This window comes from Entelurus aequoreus, linkage group LG03 (genome assembly GCF_033978785.1).
Source record: "Entelurus aequoreus isolate RoL-2023_Sb linkage group LG03, RoL_Eaeq_v1.1, whole genome shotgun sequence".
Lineage (NCBI taxonomy): Eukaryota > Metazoa > Chordata > Actinopteri > Syngnathiformes > Syngnathidae > Entelurus > Entelurus aequoreus.
In genome coordinates this window covers 65,165,731-65,188,980 of record NC_084733.1, presented here as the reverse complement: position 1 = coordinate 65,188,980, position 23,250 = coordinate 65,165,731, and the positions used below count along the sequence as shown (strand labels likewise).

General features: G+C 40.3%; 4 protein-coding genes across 6 annotated transcripts in view; 1 reads left to right on the top strand and 3 right to left on the bottom strand.

Annotated features, from left to right (window-relative positions):
- The window catches only part of LOC133646721 (MAM domain-containing glycosylphosphatidylinositol anchor protein 2-like), a 46,122-nt gene extending 42,046 nt beyond the window's left edge, over positions 1–4,076 (bottom strand). For both annotated transcript variants that reach the window (XM_062042421.1, XM_062042422.1), the window contains exon 1: positions 3,530–4,076. In XM_062042421.1, coding sequence (XP_061898405.1) covers positions 3,530–3,602 — 73 coding nt within the window. In that variant the 5' untranslated portion in view covers positions 3,603–4,076. The remainder of the gene's footprint in view (positions 1–3,529) is intronic.
- Positions 4,077–6,325: 2,249 nt separating this feature from the next.
- On the bottom strand, positions 6,326–16,148 carry LOC133646719 (amino acid transporter heavy chain SLC3A2-like). 2 transcript variants are annotated; one of them, XM_062042418.1, is made up of 8 exons: positions 15,663–16,148; positions 15,298–15,518; positions 15,057–15,230; positions 14,578–14,675; positions 14,357–14,499; positions 13,968–14,277; positions 13,798–13,857; positions 6,326–7,175 (listed from the first exon to the last, which is right to left on the bottom strand). In XM_062042418.1, the coding sequence occupies exons 1-8, from the start codon at positions 16,010–16,012 to the stop codon at positions 6,837–6,839; spliced, it is 1,695 nt and encodes a 564-aa protein (XP_061898402.1). In that variant the 5' UTR covers positions 16,013–16,148; the 3' UTR covers positions 6,326–6,836. The 2 variants fall into 2 exon arrangements, with proteins under 2 accessions (XP_061898402.1, XP_061898403.1); XM_062042419.1 differs by having other exon boundaries at positions 15,298–15,488; positions 15,663–16,145.
- An 887-nt stretch (positions 16,149–17,035) lies between these two features.
- On the bottom strand, positions 17,036–20,941 carry haus2 (HAUS augmin like complex subunit 2). Its single transcript, XM_062042420.1, has 7 exons — positions 20,810–20,941; positions 18,692–18,778; positions 17,911–18,009; positions 17,770–17,839; positions 17,534–17,666; positions 17,345–17,453; positions 17,036–17,278 (listed from the first exon to the last, which is right to left on the bottom strand). Exons 2-7 carry the CDS (start codon positions 18,776–18,778, stop codon positions 17,111–17,113), a joined length of 666 nt encoding a protein of 221 aa, XP_061898404.1. The 5' UTR covers positions 20,810–20,941; the 3' UTR covers positions 17,036–17,110.
- A 525-nt stretch (positions 20,942–21,466) lies between these two features.
- zgc:109986 (uncharacterized protein LOC553566 homolog) overlaps positions 21,467–23,250 on the top strand; it is a 2,395-nt gene continuing 611 nt past the window's right edge. The window contains exons 1-4 of the mRNA XM_062040616.1: positions 21,467–21,621; positions 22,616–22,737; positions 22,804–22,942; positions 23,016–23,248. Of these exons, the coding sequence (XP_061896600.1) occupies positions 21,525–21,621; positions 22,616–22,737; positions 22,804–22,942; positions 23,016–23,248 (591 nt within the window). The 5' untranslated portion in view covers positions 21,467–21,524. The remainder of the gene's footprint in view (positions 21,622–22,615; positions 22,738–22,803; positions 22,943–23,015; positions 23,249–23,250) is intronic.

Genomic DNA, 23,250 nt, shown 5'->3' with positions numbered 1-23,250 from the left:
CACTACTACCGACCACGCAGTCTGATAGTTTATATATCAATGATGAAATCTTAACATTATAACACATGCCAATACGGCCGGGTTAACTTATAAAGTGACATTTTAAATTTGCCGCTAAACTTCCGGTTCGAAACGCCTCTGAGGATGACGTATGCGCGTGACGTAGACCGGGGAACACGGGTATGCCTTCCACATTGAAGCCAATACGAAAAAGCTCTGTTTTCATTTCATAATTCCACAGTATTCTGGACATCTGTGTTCGTGAATCTGTTGCAATCATGTTCATTGCATTATGGAGAAGGAAGCTGAGCAAGCAAAGAAGAAAGTTGTCGGTGCGAAATGGACGTATTTTTCGAACGTAGTCAGCAACAACAGTACACAGCCGGCGCTTCTTTGTTTACATTCCCGAAAGATGCAGTCAAGATGGAAGAACTCGGATAACAGAGACTCTAACCAGGAGGACTTTTGACTTCGATACACAGACGCCTGTAGAGAACTGGGACAACACAGACTCTTACCAGGATTACTTTGATTTGGATGACAAAGACGCAGACGTGCTACTGTGAGTATGCTGCTTTGGCTTCTAAACATTTGATCGCTTGACCGTATGTGCGCAACTTTTTTTTGCGTATGTACGTAACTTTTTTAAAATATATAAGCTTTATGAACCTTGGGTTAGGTGAACGGTCTTTTGGGCTGAGTGATTGTGTGTGTTGATCAGGTGTTTGAATTGTATTGGCGTGTTCTATGGAGCTAGGAGCTAGCATAGGAGCTAGGAGCTAGCATAACAAACACGCAGGTGTTTTTATGCAGGATTAATTTGTGGCATATTAAATATAAGCCTGGTTGTGTTGTGGCTAATAGAGTATATATATGTCTTGTGTTTATTTACTGTTGTAGTCATTCCCAGCTGAATATCAGGTCACCCCCAGCTCTCACAGCATCTTCCCTATCTGAATAGCTTCAACTCCCCACTAGTCCTTCACTTGCACTTTACTCATCCACAAATCTTTCATCCTCGCTCAAATTAATGGGGAAATTGTCGCTTTCTCGGTCCGAATCTCTCTCACTTCATGCGGCCATCATTGTAAACAATAGGGAACTTTGCGTATATGTTCAACTGACTACGTCACGCTACTTCCGGTAGGGGCAAGCCTTTTTTTTATCAGATACCAAAAGTTGCAATCTTTATCGTCGTTGTTCTATACTAAATCCTTTCAGCAAAAATATGGCAATATCGCGAAATGATCAAGTATGACACATAGAATAGATCTGCTATCCCCGTTTAAATAAAAAAAATTCATTTCAGTAGGCCTTTAACTCATCCATTTATCATACTTAAACTAATCAAGTCATTCATTCATTTATACTTCATTTATTAATTCATACATGAATATAATAATTAATTCATGAATTAATTTGTACTTGGACTTAAAAGTGACTTCATACGTTCATACTTAATTTATTCATACTTAAACTGAACAATTCATTCATTCATTAATAATTCATTTAATAATTCATACATGAATGTAATAATTAATTCATGAATTGACTTGTATTTGGACTTAAAAGTGACTTCATACGTTCATACTTAACTCATTCATTCATACTTAACTAATATCATACTCATTCATATTTAAACTGAAAAAATAATTCATTCCTACCTAATTCATTTATTCATACTTAAACTGAGCCATTCATTCATTTGTACTCCATTTAATAATTAATACATGAATGTAATAATTAATTCATTAATTCTCTCGTACTTGGACTTAAAAGTGACTTCATACGTTCATACTTAACTCATTTATTCATTCATACTTCATTTAATAATAATTCATTCATGAATTCATTCGTATTTGGACCTAAAAGTGACTTCATTCATTCATACTTAACTCATTCATTCATTCATACTTAAACTGAATAATTAATTACTTCATTCGTACTTCATTTAATAATTCATACATGAATTAAATAATTATTTAAATAATTCAATTGTATGTGGACTTCAAAGTGACTTCATACGTTCATACTTAACTCATTCAATCATTAATTAATTCATACTTAAACTGAACAATTCATTCATTTGTACTTTATTTAATAATAATGCATTCATGAATTCATTCCTATTTGGACCTAAAAGTGACTTCCTTCATTCATACTTAACTCATCCATTCATTCATACTTGAACTGAACAATTCATTCATTCGTACTTCATGTAATAATAATTCATTCATGAATTCATTCGTATTTGGACCTAAAAGTGACTTCATTCATTCATACTTAACTCATTAATTCATTCATACCTAAACTGAGCAATGCATTCATTCATTCATTCGTACTTCATTTAATAATTCATACATGAATGAAATAACTATTTAATGAATTCACTCGTACGTGGACTTCAAAGTGACTTCATATGTTCATACTTAACTTATTCATTCATACTTAAACTGAACAATTAATTCATTCATTCCTTCAAACATACTTTATTCTTTAAGTTAAAGTTAAGTTAAAGTACCAATGATTGTCACACGCACACTAGGTGTGGTGAAATTTGTCCTCTGCATTTGACCCATTCCCTTGTTCCACCCCCTGGGAGGTGAGGGGAGCAGTGGGCAGCAGCAGTGGCCGCGCCCAGGAATCATTTTTGGTGATTTGATAATTCATACATTGAATATAATAATTCATTCATGAATTCTTTTGTATTTGGACCTAAAAGTGACTTAATTCATTCATACTTAACTTATTCATTCATTCATACTTAAACTGAACAATTAATTCATTTGTACTTTATTCAACAATTCATACATGAATATAATAATCCATTAATTAATTCACTCGCACATGGACTTAAAAGTGACTTCATACGTTCATACAAACGTACTTCACTCATTCATTCAGTCATTCATTCATACTTAACTTATCAATTCATTCATATGTAAACTGAACAATTCATTCATACTTAAACCGAACAATTCATTCATTCATTCGTACTTCATTTATTAATAATTCATACATGAATGTAACAATTAATTCATGACTTCACTCGTACTTGGCCCTACAAGTGACTTCATACGTTCATAGGATGGTTGACATGCGCGCTGAGGTCAAAGGTCAGGTGGTGCCAGATGATTTTGAGCAGGAAGTGATGATGACGATGATGATGAAGAGCGTGCACGAGGCACACAAGCACAGATGTTGCTGCCTAATCCCGCACATGCGCGCGCGCACGCACGCACGCACACAGTGATGTAAGAGGCCATGTAATCCAGGCGGTCACGTGACACGAGACAGGAAGTGCTCGTCACAATGACGTCACAGAAGGTTCCACGCGCACTTACAGGTGTGATATGTGACAGGTGACCTTGACAGGTGTTCCGCTGACAAGACGTGCGACGTCACGTGACCTGGCCGCCGCCTCGTCACTTGCGCAGGTGTGTGTGTGCGCGCACGCGCCTACCTGTTGTCGCTGTGTCGCGCGCACACGGCGCCAATCACGACAAGGTCACACGACGCACGTGCTTACCGTACACGCCCTGGCCGTGCGCGCCGTGCACGAAGCCGCCCACGAGCCACACGAGCGCGAGCAGCGGAATCATCTTCACATCGTCCCGCCGGAAGCAGCTCCTCTGTCCGCGTGCACGCTCCGGAGTCTCACGCACACATTCGAGCGTGTTCCCGCCAGCAGCCCCCCCACACGGCGGTCAGGTGCTCGCGCTCATCCCGCAGTTCGGGGGGGAGGAGGGGGGGCGGTGATCGGAGGCGGGGCTTCAGGCGGCTCTCTTTGATGCCGACATGGACTTGACGTCAAGAACCGCCGCTCAGTACCGTTCACGTCCTCGCTGACCCCGCATCCGTCCTCCGAGGCCGGTGGGCTGCGTGTCACGAGCAGCTGCGGGGCCGGTCCATGCTAGAGCGGGAAAGGTCGGTGCCGGGTCCGGTCCCGCTGTCAGCGGCTCAATCAATGTCGCCAGGCCGCCGATGGATGGCGAGAGTCGGCCTGACGATGGACCAGCAGCCCGCTCCGTAGCGGATGGTACCGGTGAGACGTCCGCGAAAGAACAAAGTACACCGTGGTAGACGACGACTGTACTTCCGGTGGAGACTTTCAAAATAAGATCGAGCCACTGGCTGCTGCAGCGTTGTCATGAATAGACATTAAATATGGACTTTTGACTTTTAATGTAGACTTTTATCACCTCTGCTCGGTTTGTAACATACATTTTTTTTAAACTTTTACTCATTCAACGAGGTTTGAATGATAGTCTATGATAACAAGCAGCACATTGACATCTATTGTACCTATTTGATTCATTTATTGTATCTATGCATCTATTATATTATATATACATCTGTATATCTTTATTTAATAATTGTATTCATACATCGGTTATATCTTTATTTAATAATTGTATTCATACATCTATTATATCTATGTTTATTTATTGTATTTATACATATATTAGGCTCCAGCCTCCCCCGCGACCCCGAAAGGGACAAGCGGTAGAAAATGGATGGATAGATACATCTATGTTTATTTATCATATTTATGTATTCATTTATTTGTTTATTTATATATGTATTGTGGCTATATTTATTTATCTATTGTATTTATTTATCTATTATATCTATCGTATCTATTTATATTTATCTATCTGTTGTATTTATATATCTATTATATTAATGTATCTATATTTATTGAATTGTTGTATTTATCTATCTATTCAAACATCCATCCATCTATAATATTTTTCTATTATATTTATTTATTGTATTTTATACAGTATATATATTTATTTATCCATTGAATTTATTTATTGTCTCCATATATCTATATTTATCTATTCTATTTCTGTAGCGATCTGTCTATACTGTTTTGTTGTATTCATCTATCCATTGTATCTATTTATTTAAATATTCATACATATATTGTATTTATATAAATATTAATATATTAATATCTATGTATCTATCTATATTCATTTATCTAATGTAATCATCCATCTGTAGTATTTATTAGGGGTGTGGAAAAAATCGATTCAAATTCAAATCGCCATTCTCACGTTGTACGATTCAATATCGATTCTCATTTTTTTAAATCCATTCTTTAAAAAAAAAAAGTTTTTTAATTATTATTATTATTTTTATTTATTTTTTATTTTATTAATCAATCCAACAACACAATACACAGCAATACCATAACAATGCAATCCAGTTCCAAAACCAAACCCGACCCAGCGACACTCAGAACAGCAATAAACAGAGTAATTGAAAGGAGACACAAACATGACACAAAACAATCCAAAAGTAGTGAAACAAAAATGAATATTATCAACAACAGTATCAATATTCGTAACAATTTCAACATCCATCCATCCATCCATTTTCTACCGCTTGTCCCTTTTGGGGTTGCGGGGGGCGCTGGAGCCTATCTCAGCTGCATAGCAGTGATTAAAAATCCCTCATTGACATTATCATTAGACATTTATAAAAACAAAATAAAAAAAATAAAATAAAAATGAACAATAGTGTCACAGTGGCTTACACTTGCATCGAATCTCATAAGCTTGACAACACACTGTGTCCAATATTTTCACAAAGATAAAATAAGTCATATTTTTGGTTCATTTAATAGTTGAAACAAATTTACATTATTGCAATCAGTTGATAAAACATTGTCCTTTACAATTATAAAAGCTTTTTACAAAAATCTACTACTCTGCTTGCATGTCAGCAGACTGGGGTAGATCCTGCTGAAATCCTATGTATTGAATGAATAGAGAATTGTTTTGAATCGGAAAAATATCGTCTTTGAATCGAGAATTGCGTTGAATCAGAAAAAAAAATCGATTTATAATCGAATCGTGACCCCAAGAATCTATATTGAATCAAATCGTGGGACACCCAAAGATTCGCAGCCCTAGCATTTATCTATATTTATTTAATAAATCTATCTATATTTATTCATCGTATTTATATACAGTATCTATATTTATGTATCTATGTATTTATGTATTAATATTTATTTATTGTATTTATCTATTGAATCTATTTATATATGTATTGTATCTATGTATATTTATCTAATGTATTTATCTATCTACAGTATCTATCTATATATATCAATGTATCGTATTCATCTATTGTATGTATGTATATATGTATTGTACACATACATCTATCTATTCCGTAATTGTGTTATTATTCATCACAGTTGCTGAGGCACTGACTTATTCTTTACAATCGTTTTGTTATACATTTTCCTTTTTTAGGTGAATAATTAAGGAATTCCAGAATATTTTAAAAATTTTAATCACATGTATTTCTTTCTTTCATGAAAGTACAGTATTTGTGTTCTTGCCTTTATTTCTACTTCTCCCTGTACTTTGTCGTCAAAGTCGCCTTTTCCTCGACGTGGAAAGATGGCGGCAACAAGCACCTGCAGCTCACATGCGCCCCCTTGTGGTGGGCCTCGTGACATTCATCTGCAGATTTATTGTGTGATTATGAGGAAAATGACAATTGAAGGATTGAAGTTTATGTGCTGCCACCTGGTGGACTGTACTGATGTTTCCATGGTAATGCTGGGTGACGAGAACAACCTTAATAGATGCTGGTTACTAGCATACATGCTACATTAGGCTGCTAGTATGCAATATAGATGATAGTAGATGAACGAGTGATAAAGTGAGGAGTCGGCAATAAAACTAATTCACTTGCTTGGTTTCATTGGCGAGTGGGCGGAGCCAAATGCATGAGAAAAGAAGTCAGCGGACATGTTTATTTCCTGTTACTTTGACACAGCTAACACGCTAACAATGACAACAATGGTTCTAGCCGGCGTAGGGAAACTTGAGGAGCAGCGCCTCCCTGGCGCCCACACGCAGCCTGGCCAGGTCCACGCGGTCGTCGGCCGTCGCGTTGGTGGCGAGGACCACGTCGGCCTGCGGGGGCAGGGCGTGGTGTTTCAACTCCAGCTCCGCCTCCTGCTCGGCCCAGTTGATGGCGACTAGGTAACGTGCGCTCTGGTCCCAGACACGCATGTACGCCAGCGAGGACGAGGAGTTGAAGAGCGGCACCAAGTCTCCCACCAGCAGGGAGCGCTCTTTCACACGCAGCTCGCTCAGACGGCGGAAGAAACTGCGACTAGACATGCGGCGCTCTCGCTCCTCCTGTGGGACATCGTCATCACCATCATAACAATCATCATCATAATAATCACATTTATCATCATCATCACAATCCTCATCATAATCATTATCATCATAACAATCACATTCATCATCATCATCATTAAACAATCCTCATAATAATCCTCATCACCATCATAATCATTCTCATCATAACAATCATGATCATCAACATAATCATCATCATCATAACAATCATCATCATCCTCATAACAATCATCATCATAACAATCATGATCATCATCATAATCATCCTCATAACAATCATCATCATCATAACAATCATCATCATCATCATTATAACAATCATCATCATCATAACAATCACATTCATCATCATCATTATAACAATCATCATCATCATAACAATTATGATCATCATCATAATCATCATAACAATCATTATCATCATCATAATCATAACAATCATCATCATTATCATCAGAACAATCATGATCATCATCCTAATATCATCATAATAATAATAATCATTATCATTGCTGAATTTCCCCCAGGGATCAATAAAGTACTTTCTATTGTATTATATAACAATCATCATCACCATAACAATAATCATCCTCATCATAACAATCATCATCATCATAGCAATCATCATCATCATCATTGTCATCATAACAATCATCATTATCATAACAATCATCATCATCAAAACAATCATCATCATCATAACAATCACATTCATCATCATTCTCATCATAACAACCATCATCCTCATCATAACAATCATGATCATCATCATCATAATCATCATAACAATCATCATCAAAACAATCATGATCATCATCCTAATCATAATCATAACAATCATCATCATCACCATAACAATCCTCATCCTCATCATAACAATCATCATCATCATCATCATGGCAATCATCATCATAATCATTCTCATCATAACAATCATCATCATCATCATTATCATAACAATCATGATCATCATAACAATCAGGACCATCATCATAACAATCATCATCATAACAATCATTATCATCATCATAATGATCATCATAACACTCATCATCATCATAACAATCATCATCATCATAACAATCATCATCATCATAAAAATGTATGATCATCATCATAATCATAACAATCATCATCATCATATCATGATCATCATCATCATAACAAACATCATCATCATAACAATCATCATCCTCATAACAATCATCATCATCATAACAATCATGATCATCATCATCATAACAATCATTATCATCATAATAATCATCATCATCATAACAATCATGATAATCATCATCATAACAATCACATTTATCATCATAATCATCATCATCAGCAGCAGTATTTTCATCATCATTCTCATCATAACAATCATCATCATCACCATCCTCATCATAACAATCATCATCATCATCACAGTCATCATCATCACTATAACAACCATCATCATCATAACAATCACATTCATCATCATCATCATCATAACAATAATCATCATCATCATTCTCATCATAACAATCCTCATCCTCATCATAGCAATCATGGTCATCATCATAACAATCATCATCATCATAACAATCATGATCATCATCATAATCATCATCATAACAATCATCATCATAAAAATCATGATCATCATCCTAATCATCATCATAACAACATCATCATCACCACAACAATCATCATCCTCATCATAACAATCATCATCGTCATCATCATCATCATAACAATCATCATTCTCATCATAAAAAACCATCATCATCATCATTATCATAACAATCATCATCATCATCATAACAATCATGATCAACATAACAATCATGATCATTGATCATCATAACAATCATGATCATCATCAAAATCATCATCATAACAATCATCATCATAACAATTATCATCATTATAACAATCATGATCATCAACATTATCATCATCATCATCATAACAATCATCATCATTATAACAATCATCATCATCATAACAAATCACATTCATCATCATCAATCAATCAATCAATCAATCAATGTTTATTTATATAGCCCTAAATCACAAGTGTCTCAAAGGGCTGTACAAGCCACAACGACATCCTCGGTACAGAGCCCACATACGGGCAAGGAAAACTCACCCCAGTGGGACGTCAATGTGAATGACTATGAGAAACCTTGGAGAGGACCGCATATGTGGGTAACCCCCCCCCCCCCTCTAGGGGAGACCGAAAGCAATGGATGTCGAGTGGGTCTGACATAATATTGTGAAAGTCCAACACATCAGCGAAAGTCCAGTCCATAGTGGGGCCAGCAGGAACCATCCCGAGTGGAGACGGGGCAGCAGCGTAGAGATGTCCCCATCTGATGGACAGGCTAGCGGTCCACCCCGGGTTGGGAGCAGAGTAGAAAAGAAAAGAAAAGAAACGGCAGATCAACTGGTCTAAAAAGAGAGTCTATTTAAAGGCTAGAGTATACAAATGAGTTTTAAGATGAGACTTAAATGCTTCTACTGAGGTAGCATCTCTAACTTTTACCGGGAGGGCATTCCATAGTATTGGAGCCCGAATAGAAAACGCTCTATAGCCCGCAGACTTTTTTTGGGCTCTGGGAATCACTAATAAGCCGGAGTTCTTTGAACGCAGATTTCTTGCCGGGACATATGGTACAATACAATCAGCAAGATAGGCAGGAGCTTGACCGTGTAGTATTTTATACGTAAGTAGTAAAACCTTGAAGTCGCATCTTAGGTGCACAGGAAGCCAGTGCAAGTGAGCCAGTATAGGCGTAATATGATCAAACTTTCTTGTTTTTGTCAAAAGTCTAGCAGCCGCATTTTGTACCACCTGTAATCTTTTAATGCTAGACATAGGGAGGCCCGAAAATAAAACGTTACAGTAATCGAGACGAGATGTAACGAACACATGGATAATGATCTCAGCATCGCTTGTGGACAAAATGGGACGAATTTTAGCGATATTACGGAGATGAAAGAAGGCCGTTTTAGTAACACTCTTAATGTGTGACTCAAACGAGAGAGTTGGGTCGAAGATAATACCCAGATTCTTTACAGAGACACCTTGTTTAATTGTTTGGTTGTCAAATGTTAAGGTGGTATTATTAAATAGATGTCGGTGTTGAGCAGGACCGATAATCAGCATTTCCGTTTTCTTAGCGTTGAGTTGCAAAAAGTTAGCGGACATCCATTGTTTAATTTCATTAAGACACGCCTCCAGCTGACTACAATCCGGCGTGTTGGTCAGCTTTAGGGGCATGTAGAGTTGGGTGTCATCAGCATAACAGTGAAAGCTAACACCGTATTTGCGTATGATGTCACCTAGCGGCAGCATGTAAATACTAAAGAGTGCAGGGCCAAGAACCGAACCCTGAGGAACTCCGCACGTTACCTTAACATAGTCCGAGGTCACATTGTTATGGGAGACACACTGCATCCTGTCAGTAAGATAAGAGTTAAACCAAGACAAGGCTAAGTCATAACAATCATCATCATTCTCATCATAACACACATCATCCTCATCATAACAATCATGATCATCATCATCATAACAATCATCATCATCATAACAATCATGGTCATCATCCTAATATCATCATAACAATCATCATCATCACCATAACAATCATCATCCTCATCCTCATCATAACAATCATCATCATAACATACAAGATCATCATCATCATCATAACAATAAAAATCATCATCATAACAATATTTATCATCATCATCATAACAATCGTCATCATCAGCAGCATTATCATCGTAGCAATCATCATCATCATCCTCATCATAACAATTATGATCATCATCATACACATAATCATCATCATAACAATCATGATCATCATAATCATCATCCTCATCATAACAATCATCATCATCATCATAAAAAAATCAGGATCATCATCATAATCATAACAATCATGATCATCGTAATTATTTTAACAATCATCATCATCATCATAACAACCATCATCATAACAATCATCATCATCATAACAATCATGATCATCATCATAACAATCATCATCATAATCATCATCATAACAATCATAATCATCATCATTACAGTCAACATCATCATCATCATAACATTCATGTTCATCATAACATCAGCATAACAGTCATTACATCATCATCATCAGAACAATCATGATCATCACTATAACAATCATCTCTATCATTATCATCATCACAGCAACCATCATCATCACAACAATCATAATCATCATCATAACAATCATCACTATCATTATCATCATCATAACAATTATCATCATAACAATCTTCACCATCCTCACAACAATCATCAACATCATAATAACAATCATCATCATCATAACAATAGTCATCATCACAGCAATCATCATCATAATAATCATCATTATCGTCATCTTAACAATCATCATCATCACAACAACCATCATCATCATAACAATCATCACTATCATTAGCGTCATTATCATAACAATCATCATCATCATCATAACAATCATCATCCTCATCATAACAATCATCACCATCATCATAACAATCATCATCATTCTCATCATAACAATCATCATCATCATTCTCATCATAACAATCATCATTATCATAACAATCATCATCATCATCAAAACAATCATGATCATCATCATAACAATCATCATTATCATAACAATCATCATCATCATCATCATAACAATCACATTCATCATCATCATAAAAATCATCATCATCATCATAATAACAATCACATTAATCATCATCATCATCATAACAATCATCATCATCATTCTCATCATAACAATCATCATCATCATCCTCATCATAACGATCATGATCGTCATCATAATCATCATCATCATAACAATCTGATCATCATTCTAATCATCATCATAACAATCATCATCACCATAACAATCATCATCCTCATCCTCATTATAACAATCATGATCATCATCATAATCATCATCCTAACAATCAACATCATTATAATCATCAACATCATCATAACAACATCGTAACAACATCGTAACAATAATCACCATCACATTCATCATAACAATCATCACCATCATCCTAACAATCAACATCATAACAATAATCACCATCATAACAATTATCATCATCCTAACAATCAACATCATAACAATGATCACATCATATCGTCATCATCCTAACAATCAACGTCATAATAGTCATCATCATTATCATCATCATCATCATAACAATCATCAATGCCCTCCCGGTAAAAGTTAGAGATGCTACCTCAGTAGAAGCATTTAAGTCTCATCTTAAAACTCATTTGTATACTCTAGTCTTTAAATAGACTCCCTTTTTAGACCAGTTGATCTGCCGTTTCTTTTCTTTTCTTTTCTACTCTGCTCCCAACCCGGGGTGGACCGCTAGCCTGTCCATCAGATGGGGACATCTCTACGCTGCTGACTCGTCTCCGCTCGGGATGGTTCCTGCTGGCCCCACTATGGACTGGACTTTCGCTGATGTGTTGGACTTTCACAATATTATGTCAGACCCACTCGACATCCATTGCTTTCGGTCTCCCCTAGAGGGGGGGGGTTACCCACATATGCGGTCCTCTCCAAGGTTTCTCATAGTCATTCACATTGACGTCCCACTGGGGTGAGTTTTCCTTGCCGGTATGTGTGGCTCTGTACCGAGGATGTCGTTGTGGCTTGTACAGCCCTTTGAGACACTTGTGATTTAGGGCTATATAAATAAACATTGATTGATTGATCATCATCATCATAACAACATTGTAACAGTCATCACCATCCCATGCATCATATCATTCATCATCATCATCATCCTAACAATCAACATAATAACAATCAACATCATCATCACAACAATCATCATCATCATTATAATCATCATCATCATCATAACTATCTTCACCTTCATAACAATAAACATAATAAAAATTAACATTGTAACAATCATCATAACAATCGTCATCATCATTATCATCATCATAACAATCATCATCATCATAACAATCGTCATCATCATAACCATCAATGATTATCATCATCATCATCATAACCATTAATGATTATCATCATCATCATCAACATCATCATCATAACGATTAAGGATTATCATCATAACAATCATCAACATCATCCTAACAATCATTATCATCATCATCCTAACAATCAACATCATAACCATTAATGATTATCATCATCATCATTATAACAATCGTCATCATCATAACCAATAATGATTATCATCATCATCATCCTCATAACAATCAACATCATAACCATTAATGATCATCATTATAATCATTCTTCATCATCATCATCATCATAACAATTATCATTATTATCATCATCTTCATAACAACATTGTAACAATATTACCCATCACCATCATCACAACAATCTTCATCACCACAACAATCACCATCACCACAACAATCACCATCATCACCATCACCACAACAATCACCATCATCACAACAATCACTATCATCCCAACAATCACCATCACCACAACAATCACCATCATCACAACAATCACTATCATCCCAACAATCACCATCACCACAACAATCACCATCACCACAACAATCACCATCAGCACAACAATCATGATCATTTACCTGCAGGGTCCCGTTAAGTTCTTCGTCTGAGTCCCAAAGCATTGTGGGAAACGTTGAGTCCTTAAAAAAAGAGTGCAGGTGTCATAAGGACACGTGAGGTCACATGATCTTCCTGAGGTCACATGACGCATGCTGTAGCTGGATGCTAAGCTCAGGCCCCCCGCACTCACTTGGTCTGTCAGGCCGATCTCGTCTCCATAGTTGACCACAGGTGTGCCAGGGAGCGTGAATAGGAGGACCTGGTACAGTTGTAGCAGTGCCGGGCCCACCAGCGAGGCCAGGTGCCCCTGGCTCCGCCCCCCCACATTCCACGCCAGCCGGCTCTGAGCGTGGGCGGAGTATAAGCTCCAAATGGACTGGGCGTACTCTGCAGGGTCCGAGGGTAGGAGGAGCCTGGACGTCAGCAGGTCCACACCTGTGGAGGACAGTAGGTCGGACACGTCGGGGGCCGAGTGGCGTTCAGTCACGCCAATCAGAACTCTGCCAGACGGAAAGGAAGGCGCAATCATTGTGTTTCAACTTTCAAAATAAAAGTCTGGTGACGGACAAACTGTCTGACCTCTTAGTGGGACGCTCGTTGGTCCCGTTTTGGACGATGGCCCGGATGTCAGCCCACAAGGATGGAACCATGGCGGCCACACGCTCCACCTCAGACAGCTGCACGCCGTCCACGCCTTGGTCGAACCAGAACACCAGTGCAGACTGACACACACGCACGCACGCAAACACATACACACACAGTCAGAGGCGGTGGCGCTCCCTGCATGCTGCATTGCTCACCTTCAGCTTCTCTGCGACCACGGTCACAGTGCCGTTGGAGAACCAGGCGCCAGTAGATCCTTGGTAGTTTGGTGTCAGGTCAAGAACCACCATCATGCCTGAGAGCAACAGAACTTAATTGCTGCCCTCATCATCATCATCATCATCATCATCATTACAATGATCACCATCACCACAACAATCACCATCATCACAACAGTTACCATCCTCACAACAATCACCATCATCACAACAATCCCAACAATCACAATCACCACAACAGTCACCATCATCACAACAATCACCATCATCACAACAATCCCAACAATCACAATCACCACAACAGTCACCATCATCACAACAATCAACATCACCACAACAATCACCATCACCACAACAATCACTATCATCACAACAATCACAACAACAATTGCCATCACCACAACAACAATCACCACCACCACAACAATCACCATCACCACAGCAATGCCTGTGCTCACCCTTCCTGTGCGTGGCGTGCAACAGCTCCTTTAGCTGCTCCAAGCTGCCGGCGTCGGGCGAGATCTCCTCAAAGCTCAGACCCATGGCGTCGTCCGGCGGTGCCACATGCACAGGGCCGATCACCAGACTCTTGACCCCGAGCCGAGACAGGGCGTCCACCTTGCTGCGCACACCTGGCGGGAACACGGGGGAGGGACGGTGAGCGCCGACTGCGGTTCCTCCCTCACTCGGCGGACTCACCTTGGAGGTTGCCGGCGTCCGTGAAGGACTGCACCCGTGCCACCTGGTAGAGCGGTCCCTGGTTCCACCAGTAGGTGGCGGGCAAGTCCCGGCAGCGTGGCGCCTGCAGGATGATGAGCACGGCCCCGCCCAGCATGCCTAACCAGCCCAGCCAGAACAGGACCAGCAGCGCCCAGCGTGTGCGCACCCACCTGGGAGGCAAACGGTCTGAGAACTCTTCCCTGGTTGGCCAGCAGAGGGCGCCAATACAATCATCAATCAAGGTAATGAGGCTCGTTTGTGTCGTCATCAATGAATGATTGCCCCGCCTTTTCTTACCCAAGCGTATGACGTCATCAATCAATCATTGCCCCGCCTCTCCTTACCCAGGTGTTCCCGCCACTCGCAGCAGCTCCTCCTTGTTGAGACCGGTGAACTTCTCCTCCTCCTCCTCCATCTTCACCTTCACAAAGCCGTTCTTCTCCCCCTCAGGGGCAACAGCCTCGCCGGCTTCAGCAGCCTCTCCTCCTGCGGTCATGGGTTGCTTCTCCTGGTCCTCCTGGTCCCCCGGGTCCTCCTGGTCCAGAACCACCTCGCTCACATCGGCCTCCGTCGCATCAGCATCCGCAGCCTGTTGGCGCTGAGGCTCGGCTAAGCCCGGCGGGACGTCTTTGTTCGCCGCAGGTTGCAGCTCCACACCTGCCTGGTCCTGTTCCTGATCCTTATCCATGTCCATAATGGCGCAGTGGTAATTTAGTAAAGCTCGCCAGGGAAAGAAAGAAGACACAATGGCGCTGCTCGGCAGACGATGATGAAGGATGATGATGCTGCGTTCAGGAACTATCGGAATCAAACCATCCCGGTTTTATCTGTCAAAAATAAACTCGATTATCGATTGTTTTTGTCGTCACTTTGATACAAAAATATTTTCGTCACACTTTCAGGAACAAACCCAACGTGAGCATAGTTTTGATGTACATTTATTTAATCGGGATTCGAACTGATTGTCTCATTTCCGAGTTACCATGAAGGCATCATTTAAGCATCATAGAGTTCATGAGTGTGACGACACACGATATTGGCTACGCAACGACCAGACTGTACTTTGAAAAGAAACTGGTCAAATATATATCGGTAACAATGCTCAAGTACTCAATATTAAAGCATCAAAAAACTGTACCTTGTAGTAATAAACACAGCATACATGTACGGTGTTATAGTGCCAAAATCGCGGCGCCTCGCATGGCTATGTTGGCATTAGCTTCTGCCCTTACAAGCTGAGCTTTTCCTGAGATGAACACAAAGTTAAATGTTTGATGGCAGCAAGCAAGTATGAATAATTATCCATCAATTTTCTACCGCTTGTCTCTTTTGACTCATGTAAACACAATGGAGGAATGCCAAATCCCAACAGATAGCAGGCTAAAGGCTCCAACTGTTTTATCAACAATATTTAACTATCATTGATTATTACAGAGTACACATTCATTTTAAATGTTTAATGAACGTGTGACGGATATTTAGCATCTTAGCTTCTTGATATTTACAACAGCTGTATTGCAAATGCTGGTACAAAATGCGACATCAAAGTCAAGCTAGCAGGACTTTAATGTATACATTACATTTGCAGCTGCTCTCCAAATGAAAGTTTGGTGAAATGTACTATTTACTTGCATCAGCTGTCTATTTACATTGCACTCAACTTAGTCCCGCCCCTTCCAAGATGGTGACCGTAAACAACACATGATTGGACATGGACAACAAAGAAATGATCATTTATTAATAATATTCCAAATGTAGACACGTTACTAGCGTGGCGGCTGCGTCTGGTCTTTTATATAAAGCAAGGTGAAAGGTTAGGCTTGCATGTGACATGTGATGAAGGGGGCGGGGTCAAGCTGTCACTCATCAGGCTGCTGTGGACGTCCTTCCACTGAAGAAGCTGATTGGCTAACGTCTCAGCTTCCGCCACCAGGGCTAACAGCTGGGCGAGAGAGGAGTTCTGGCCCAGAGAGAGAGAGTTTTAAACGAGGTCGCCACGGTGATGTACCGTGGTCATGTGACTCACCAGCCGAGCCAGGTCGCCCGCCACCGCCGGGCGCCTTGCGACGGCGCTCGTCTTCTCATCCAGCCTCTCCACGAAGTCCAGCAGTGCGTAGACCACGTTCACCACGGACCTGCGCCACACGGAGCACACGCCGTCTTTGGGGCCCTCCTTGCCACTTTTGCCTAAAGCGAAACAGACGACACTCGGTACCTGTGCAGGTGGGCTCGGACCGGCAGGCTGGTGCGGGCCGGCGGCCTCATGAGACGATGCCTCAGACGGTTTTGGTCCTTCAGGACGTCCTGGAGATGAGTGCAGAACGTCTGCAACGTCTGGAACCTTGTGGCTGAAAAGAAGTTAGTCTTGTTCAGTGTGTGTGTCACCAAGGCAGGCTGGTGTGTGTGTGTGTGTCACCAAGGCAGGCTGGTGTGTGTGTGTGTGTGTTTCACCAAGGCAGGCTGGATGTGTGACATCAGCGCTCGACTTCTCCACCCTCAGTAGCTCTGTCTCTAGCTGCAGCTGCAGGACGTAGGGTTTGTGACATCATCAAAGCTCGGACCGCGTTCTACCAACCACAGGCGGCAGCTCACCTGATCCAGCTCCTTCTGCATTCTGATTCGCTGCTCGGCGTCACGCAGTTGGGAGGAGAAGGCGGAGTTGGGCTGTGAGTAGGCGGAGTCAAGCTCTTCCTGAAAGCCAGCGTTTGATGATTTAGAACAGGGGTGTCAAACTGGTTTTCATTGAGGACCACATCGCATTATGGCCACCATAAATGATGTGGCGGGCCACCATAAATGACGTGGCGGGTCACAATAAATGATGTGGCAGGTCGCCATATATGACGTGGCGGGTCGACATAAATGACGTGGCGGGTCGCCATAAATGACGTGGCGGGTCGCCATATATGACGTGGCGGGTCGCCATATATGACGTGGCGGGTCGCCATATATGACGTGGCGGGTCGCCATAAATGACGTGGCGGGTCGCCATAAATGACGTGGCGGTTCGCCATAAATGACGTGGCGGGTCGCCATAAATGACGTGGCGGGTCGCCATAAATGATGTGCCGGGCCACTATAAACAACATAGCGAGCCACCTTAAATGACGTGGCGGGTCGCCATAAATGATGTGCCAGGCCACATAAACAACATAGCGAGCCACCTTAAATAACGTGGAAGGTCACCACAAATGATGTAGCGAGCCACCATAAATTATGTGGAGGGTCACAATAAATGATGTGGAGAGTCACGTTATTTAATGTGGTGGGCCACCATAAATGATGTGGCGGGCCAGATCTGGCCCCCATGCTTTGAGTTTGAAAGTTGTGCTGTAGAAGATGATGTAGAGTTTTTTTAGAGCAACACGCTGACCTGAGTCACTGCGCCACTGGACACGCATTTCGACACCAGACTGGCGGCTGATGTGACGGTGAACGGAGACACGCCCTCTTGAGGCATCTGTGTGCAAAGAAGACGTTTAATCAACAGACACCTTCATAGCTATATACACACACTGCAAGTACAGTATACTGTATATAGAATGTAGTGACAGACACCTTCATAACAATATGTAATATGTACAATATACACACTGCAAGTATATATACTGTGTATATATATACTGTATATACTTATACATACACACACATATTTACATACACACACATATTTACATACATACATACATATATATATATATATATATATATATATATATATATATATATATATATATATATATATATATATATATATATATATATATATATATATATATATATAAATAAATAAATAATGTAGTAACATACACCTTCATAACAATATGTACAATATTTACCATATTTAGATCATTTTAATCAATGCTGGGACTGATTTCTTCCGTGCATTTATTTCCATTTCCATAGCAACGCACGTCTGACTTCCGTAAAGAAATGTGTGTGTGTTGTCTGGTACCAAGTCTGCCATAATTACAACGAAGACGACTATTTATGGACGAATGAAGGTTCACAATCTTATCTTTTTTAAGCTGAATATACTGAGGATGAACTGCTGCTTCCAGAAACACACACAAAGGAAGAATGAGACGTTGGAGCAGACGGAAGCCGAGAGAGTGAGGTGAAAGTGACTTCGACGCTGTAAAATGTGGAATTTGAAGCCAAGCTATTTTGACATAAATGGAGTGCTTACCCAAATAAACTGGAAAAAACATCCCATGCCAGCGGGACCAAACAGGCCATGGAGTGAGTCACACTTTATATCGATCGTGACACACGCAGCACATCATGTGTGTTGTTACACCTACAGTACACTGTCTGGCTAGCTGTGTACAAACAAAACATGAAATACTACTTTACAGATACTGTAATACGATTGTTCATGTTTTTCACTCAGTACAGATTGGTGTCCTATCACAGTGTTGTACATTACAATCTCAAACGCGATTCGTGCAAGCTTATCTCTTTCCGTATGTAGCTTCTACGGCTAATACCGTAGCATGCCGATGTGTTTCTACACTAGAATAAGAGTTCCGTCTTACAATAACAATGTTGCTACAGTTTGGTTATTATACAGGTTACAGAACGTAAATGAAGTATTGTTGAATGCTTTTTCTAAATGATTTAGCGATATAATTGATTGCTAACATTAGCTGCATTGCTAGCCACCAAGAACAAGACCATTTTTACATGTTAGAATGCAAACAAAACAAAAATGTTTTCTTCTTGTCTCTCATAAAGATTGTGAACAACAGGCAACATTCCAAAAAAGTGCAGTTCCCCTTTAAGACTGAAGCACCTCATTGGCTGGTTCTGGGACAAGATAGATTGGTGCAGTCTTAATTTATGGAAGTTAGTCTTGAGAACACATATTTATAAACTGAATTTTTAGAACACTGAATTCTTATACTGTACAACGATTTTTAACACACACTGGATTTAAAAACATTGGATTTCAACAAATATTTTTTAAACACATTTTGCTCACAACTTTTTATTGAATGAAATGTTCTGCATAATTTGATGTAAAAACATTTAAAAGCAAAACTATTCAGTGACATACATTCAGGGTAAAAACAACAAACTTTGTAATAGAGACCCAAAACAACCTTTAATAACTTTAACCTCGGTGTCACTGTTCCTTCATTGTTAACGGTCAACAGCGTTTACATATCAATAAATATACCCACTATTGGAGGGACAAGTAGTAGAAAATGGATGGATAATGATGCGAGTTTTACTAAAGCAAGCTAAAGGTCAATCAATCATGACAAAAACTGCTGGAGCACAAACAAAACGTGTCACACACCCGGGTAATAATAACACAAATATTAATAATAATACTAACGATGATGACGTCATCACGTGTAACGCTACAATCACATTCCATATTTTTATCTGTCCGCAGCTTCGTATGTCAAATTCGACACAAGCTTTGTCTTAAAAACACACAGCTTTAAGAGAGCTACGCAAACAAGAACAACAAGCGACTTACCGTTAAAAACAAAACAGTTCAAAATCTTCCCGAGTTGAGAAGTTTAGAAAATTTGCTCAAAGCGCCAAAATATTTATTTCCGGGTTGTCTTCTTCTGTCTGCAAAAACAGCGCGATGTGGGCCACAGCGCCCCCAACGACTGAACCTACACCATCTACAATCAAACTTCGCAACAACTTTTTTTTTTAATCAACAAAATAAAATCACAAGTAATAACACTTTATTAAACTGCATGCTCGGATACAAAATTGTTTTGAGGCATCATCTGACCGAGAAAAATTGGATAGGGAAAAGACATTTCCCTTTTCAGGCTTCAATTCTTAAGGTCGTGCCAGTATTTGCAAGGGTGCAATTACGCAAATTAATGTTTAACTACTGTTTATAACCATATATTACTTTACTGTATATTATTACACATTATCTGACCGAAAAACATAGTTGGGGCGAAATAAAAGCACTTCCGGTTTCCGGCTTCAATTCTTAAGGTCGTACCAGTATTTGCGAGCGTGTGATTACATTTATTGATGTATAAATACTGTATAGTACTATATATTACACTTCATTTAACTACATATGATGTACTGCATAAACTCGCATACGTTGTGTGGGCATCTGGGTTACTTTTGGTGTCGTACCTTTTCTTTTTTTTGGCTGAAAAGAGGATCCACCTTAAAAGAGCCCACCGAGGAGTGGGGCGCAGCGCAAGGAAGACAAGATGGACTTCCATGAAGCCAAACATCAACTTCTGCTGCTTGTGAACAAAGTCCAGCCTTCAGACGTCCCAAAACTCATTGAGTGGGTCAGAACATCTGGTGAGGAAACATTTGTAACGTTGTAGGCCTTCAAGCGCCATTTTTTTCTACCAAGTAACGACACTGATGTTGATACTGATATCAATACTTTTTACCTGAAATATTTTGCTTCTAATTTGCTAATCGTCACAATAATAAGAATAAAACATGGATGTTTTTTCTTTGGTAATCCAACAATATGTAAATATAAAACAATAACTGTGTGTGAAAGAATAGTCATCCCTCGCCATATTGCGCTTCAAAGTTTGCGATTATTGCAACATTATTTATTTTCCCATATTCTGCACACTTTAAGTATTAATTAAGTATTTTAAGCACAAAAATGGCTATAGGAAATAAAGATATCAACACTAGAGTAGTATTGGCCAGGAGATGGGATCAAACCAATCAGAGCGCATTGTTGAGTATCGTGGCCACTGATTGGCTCCGCCTCAAGCAGCATTACTATATTGCATTGAAGAGTGTCTAGATGGCTCTAATATTGATAAAAAATATATTTAGAAAGCAGTGATTTTATGCTCTAACCACTCAAATATTCATTTGTGTTCCAATATACTTTGTGGGAATGATTTTACCACAAATCAATAAAGGAGGGTTTGCTGCAGAACTGAAAAATATCGATAACATCATGCCGATATTGCTCCGAAACCGATACCACTGTATGGGAATTTGTCCTGTTCAGTAAAGCAACATCCAGAGAAAGATACGGTCTTAGATGTATTTATTTGATCTCGCATAAACCTTGGTTCAACCTATAGGAAAGACAGTAATACAGCATCAATTACAAAAGAAACCCATTTGGATAGTTGGTAATCTTCGGCATCACAACAATCCTTGTTGGGAATTCAGCAGGGGGTGATAAAAGAACCGAATCTCTCAGACACAGAGTAGGCCAATGATGTGAAGGGAAGTAATACAACATCAATCACACGGGGGTCTCAGATCAGTTACTGTTCTACTTGTCATTCGCCCCAGTAAGTCCACTCTCCTTCAGGTGAGCTAGACGATGCCGTGGCGGACAACGACAAGGTGATCCTGCGAAGCATCGCCGACGAGTTGCGGGCCAGCTTGCCTCCGGACGCCATGGTGACGTGCGAGAGCCATGTCCGACAAAAGGTTAGACAGGAACTGAGTGTACTCACTGAGGCGTGCTGACATCCCAGACGGCGTCCTGGGTTCCAGGTGCGGGAGCGGGCGCGTCCGACGGCGCACGTGGACGCCTTCCTGTACGACGAGGAGCGCGTGGACGCTCTGTGTGAGGCGGGGAGCATGAGCCGCTGCTACTGCCTCGCCTGCGGATCCAGCAGGACCGCGCCTTTAGGTGGGCACCGTCGTCACGGCGACGCTCGCCAGGAAGCGGCGTTGACGGCCGCGTCTCCCGTGTGTGTCCGCAGACTTCGTGTCGCACTCCTTTTCCGTGTCGGAGCTGGCCTTCTTGTTCCGGAACGTTCTGCCAGACCTGAGCGGCCGCACGCTGGTGGACGTGGGCTCAAGGCTGGGGGCGGTGCTATATGGGGGCTACCTGTTTAGCTCTGCCTCCAGGCTGGTGGGCGTGGAGCTCAGCCAGGATTTTGTGGACCTTCAAAACAAAATGGTGGACAAGTACGCAATGAGGGACCGGGTCCAGGT

Coding starts and splice junctions, on each gene's coding strand:
- LOC133646719 (XM_062042418.1), bottom strand. CDS start 16,012: ATGGACATGGATAAGGATCAGGAACAGGACCAGGCAGGTGTGGAGCTG. Junction 15,231..15,297: donor GGACGCCGGCAACCTCCAAG/GTGAGTCCGCCG, acceptor TGTTCCCGCCAG/GTGTGCGCAGCAAGGTGGAC. Junction 13,858..13,967: donor AGATCGGCCTGACAGACCAA/GTGAGTGCGGGG, acceptor TCTTTTTTTAAG/GACTCAACGTTTCCCACAAT.
- haus2 (XM_062042420.1), bottom strand. CDS start 18,778: ATGCCTCAAGAGGGCGTGTCTCCGTTCACCGTCACATCAGCCGCCAGT. Junction 17,667..17,769: donor CACACATCCAGCCTGCCTTG/GTGAAACACACA, acceptor ACTTCTTTTCAG/CCACAAGGTTCCAGACGTTG. Junction 17,279..17,344: donor CGGGCGACCTGGCTCGGCTG/GTGAGTCACATG, acceptor TCTCTGGGCCAG/AACTCCTCTCTCGCCCAGCT.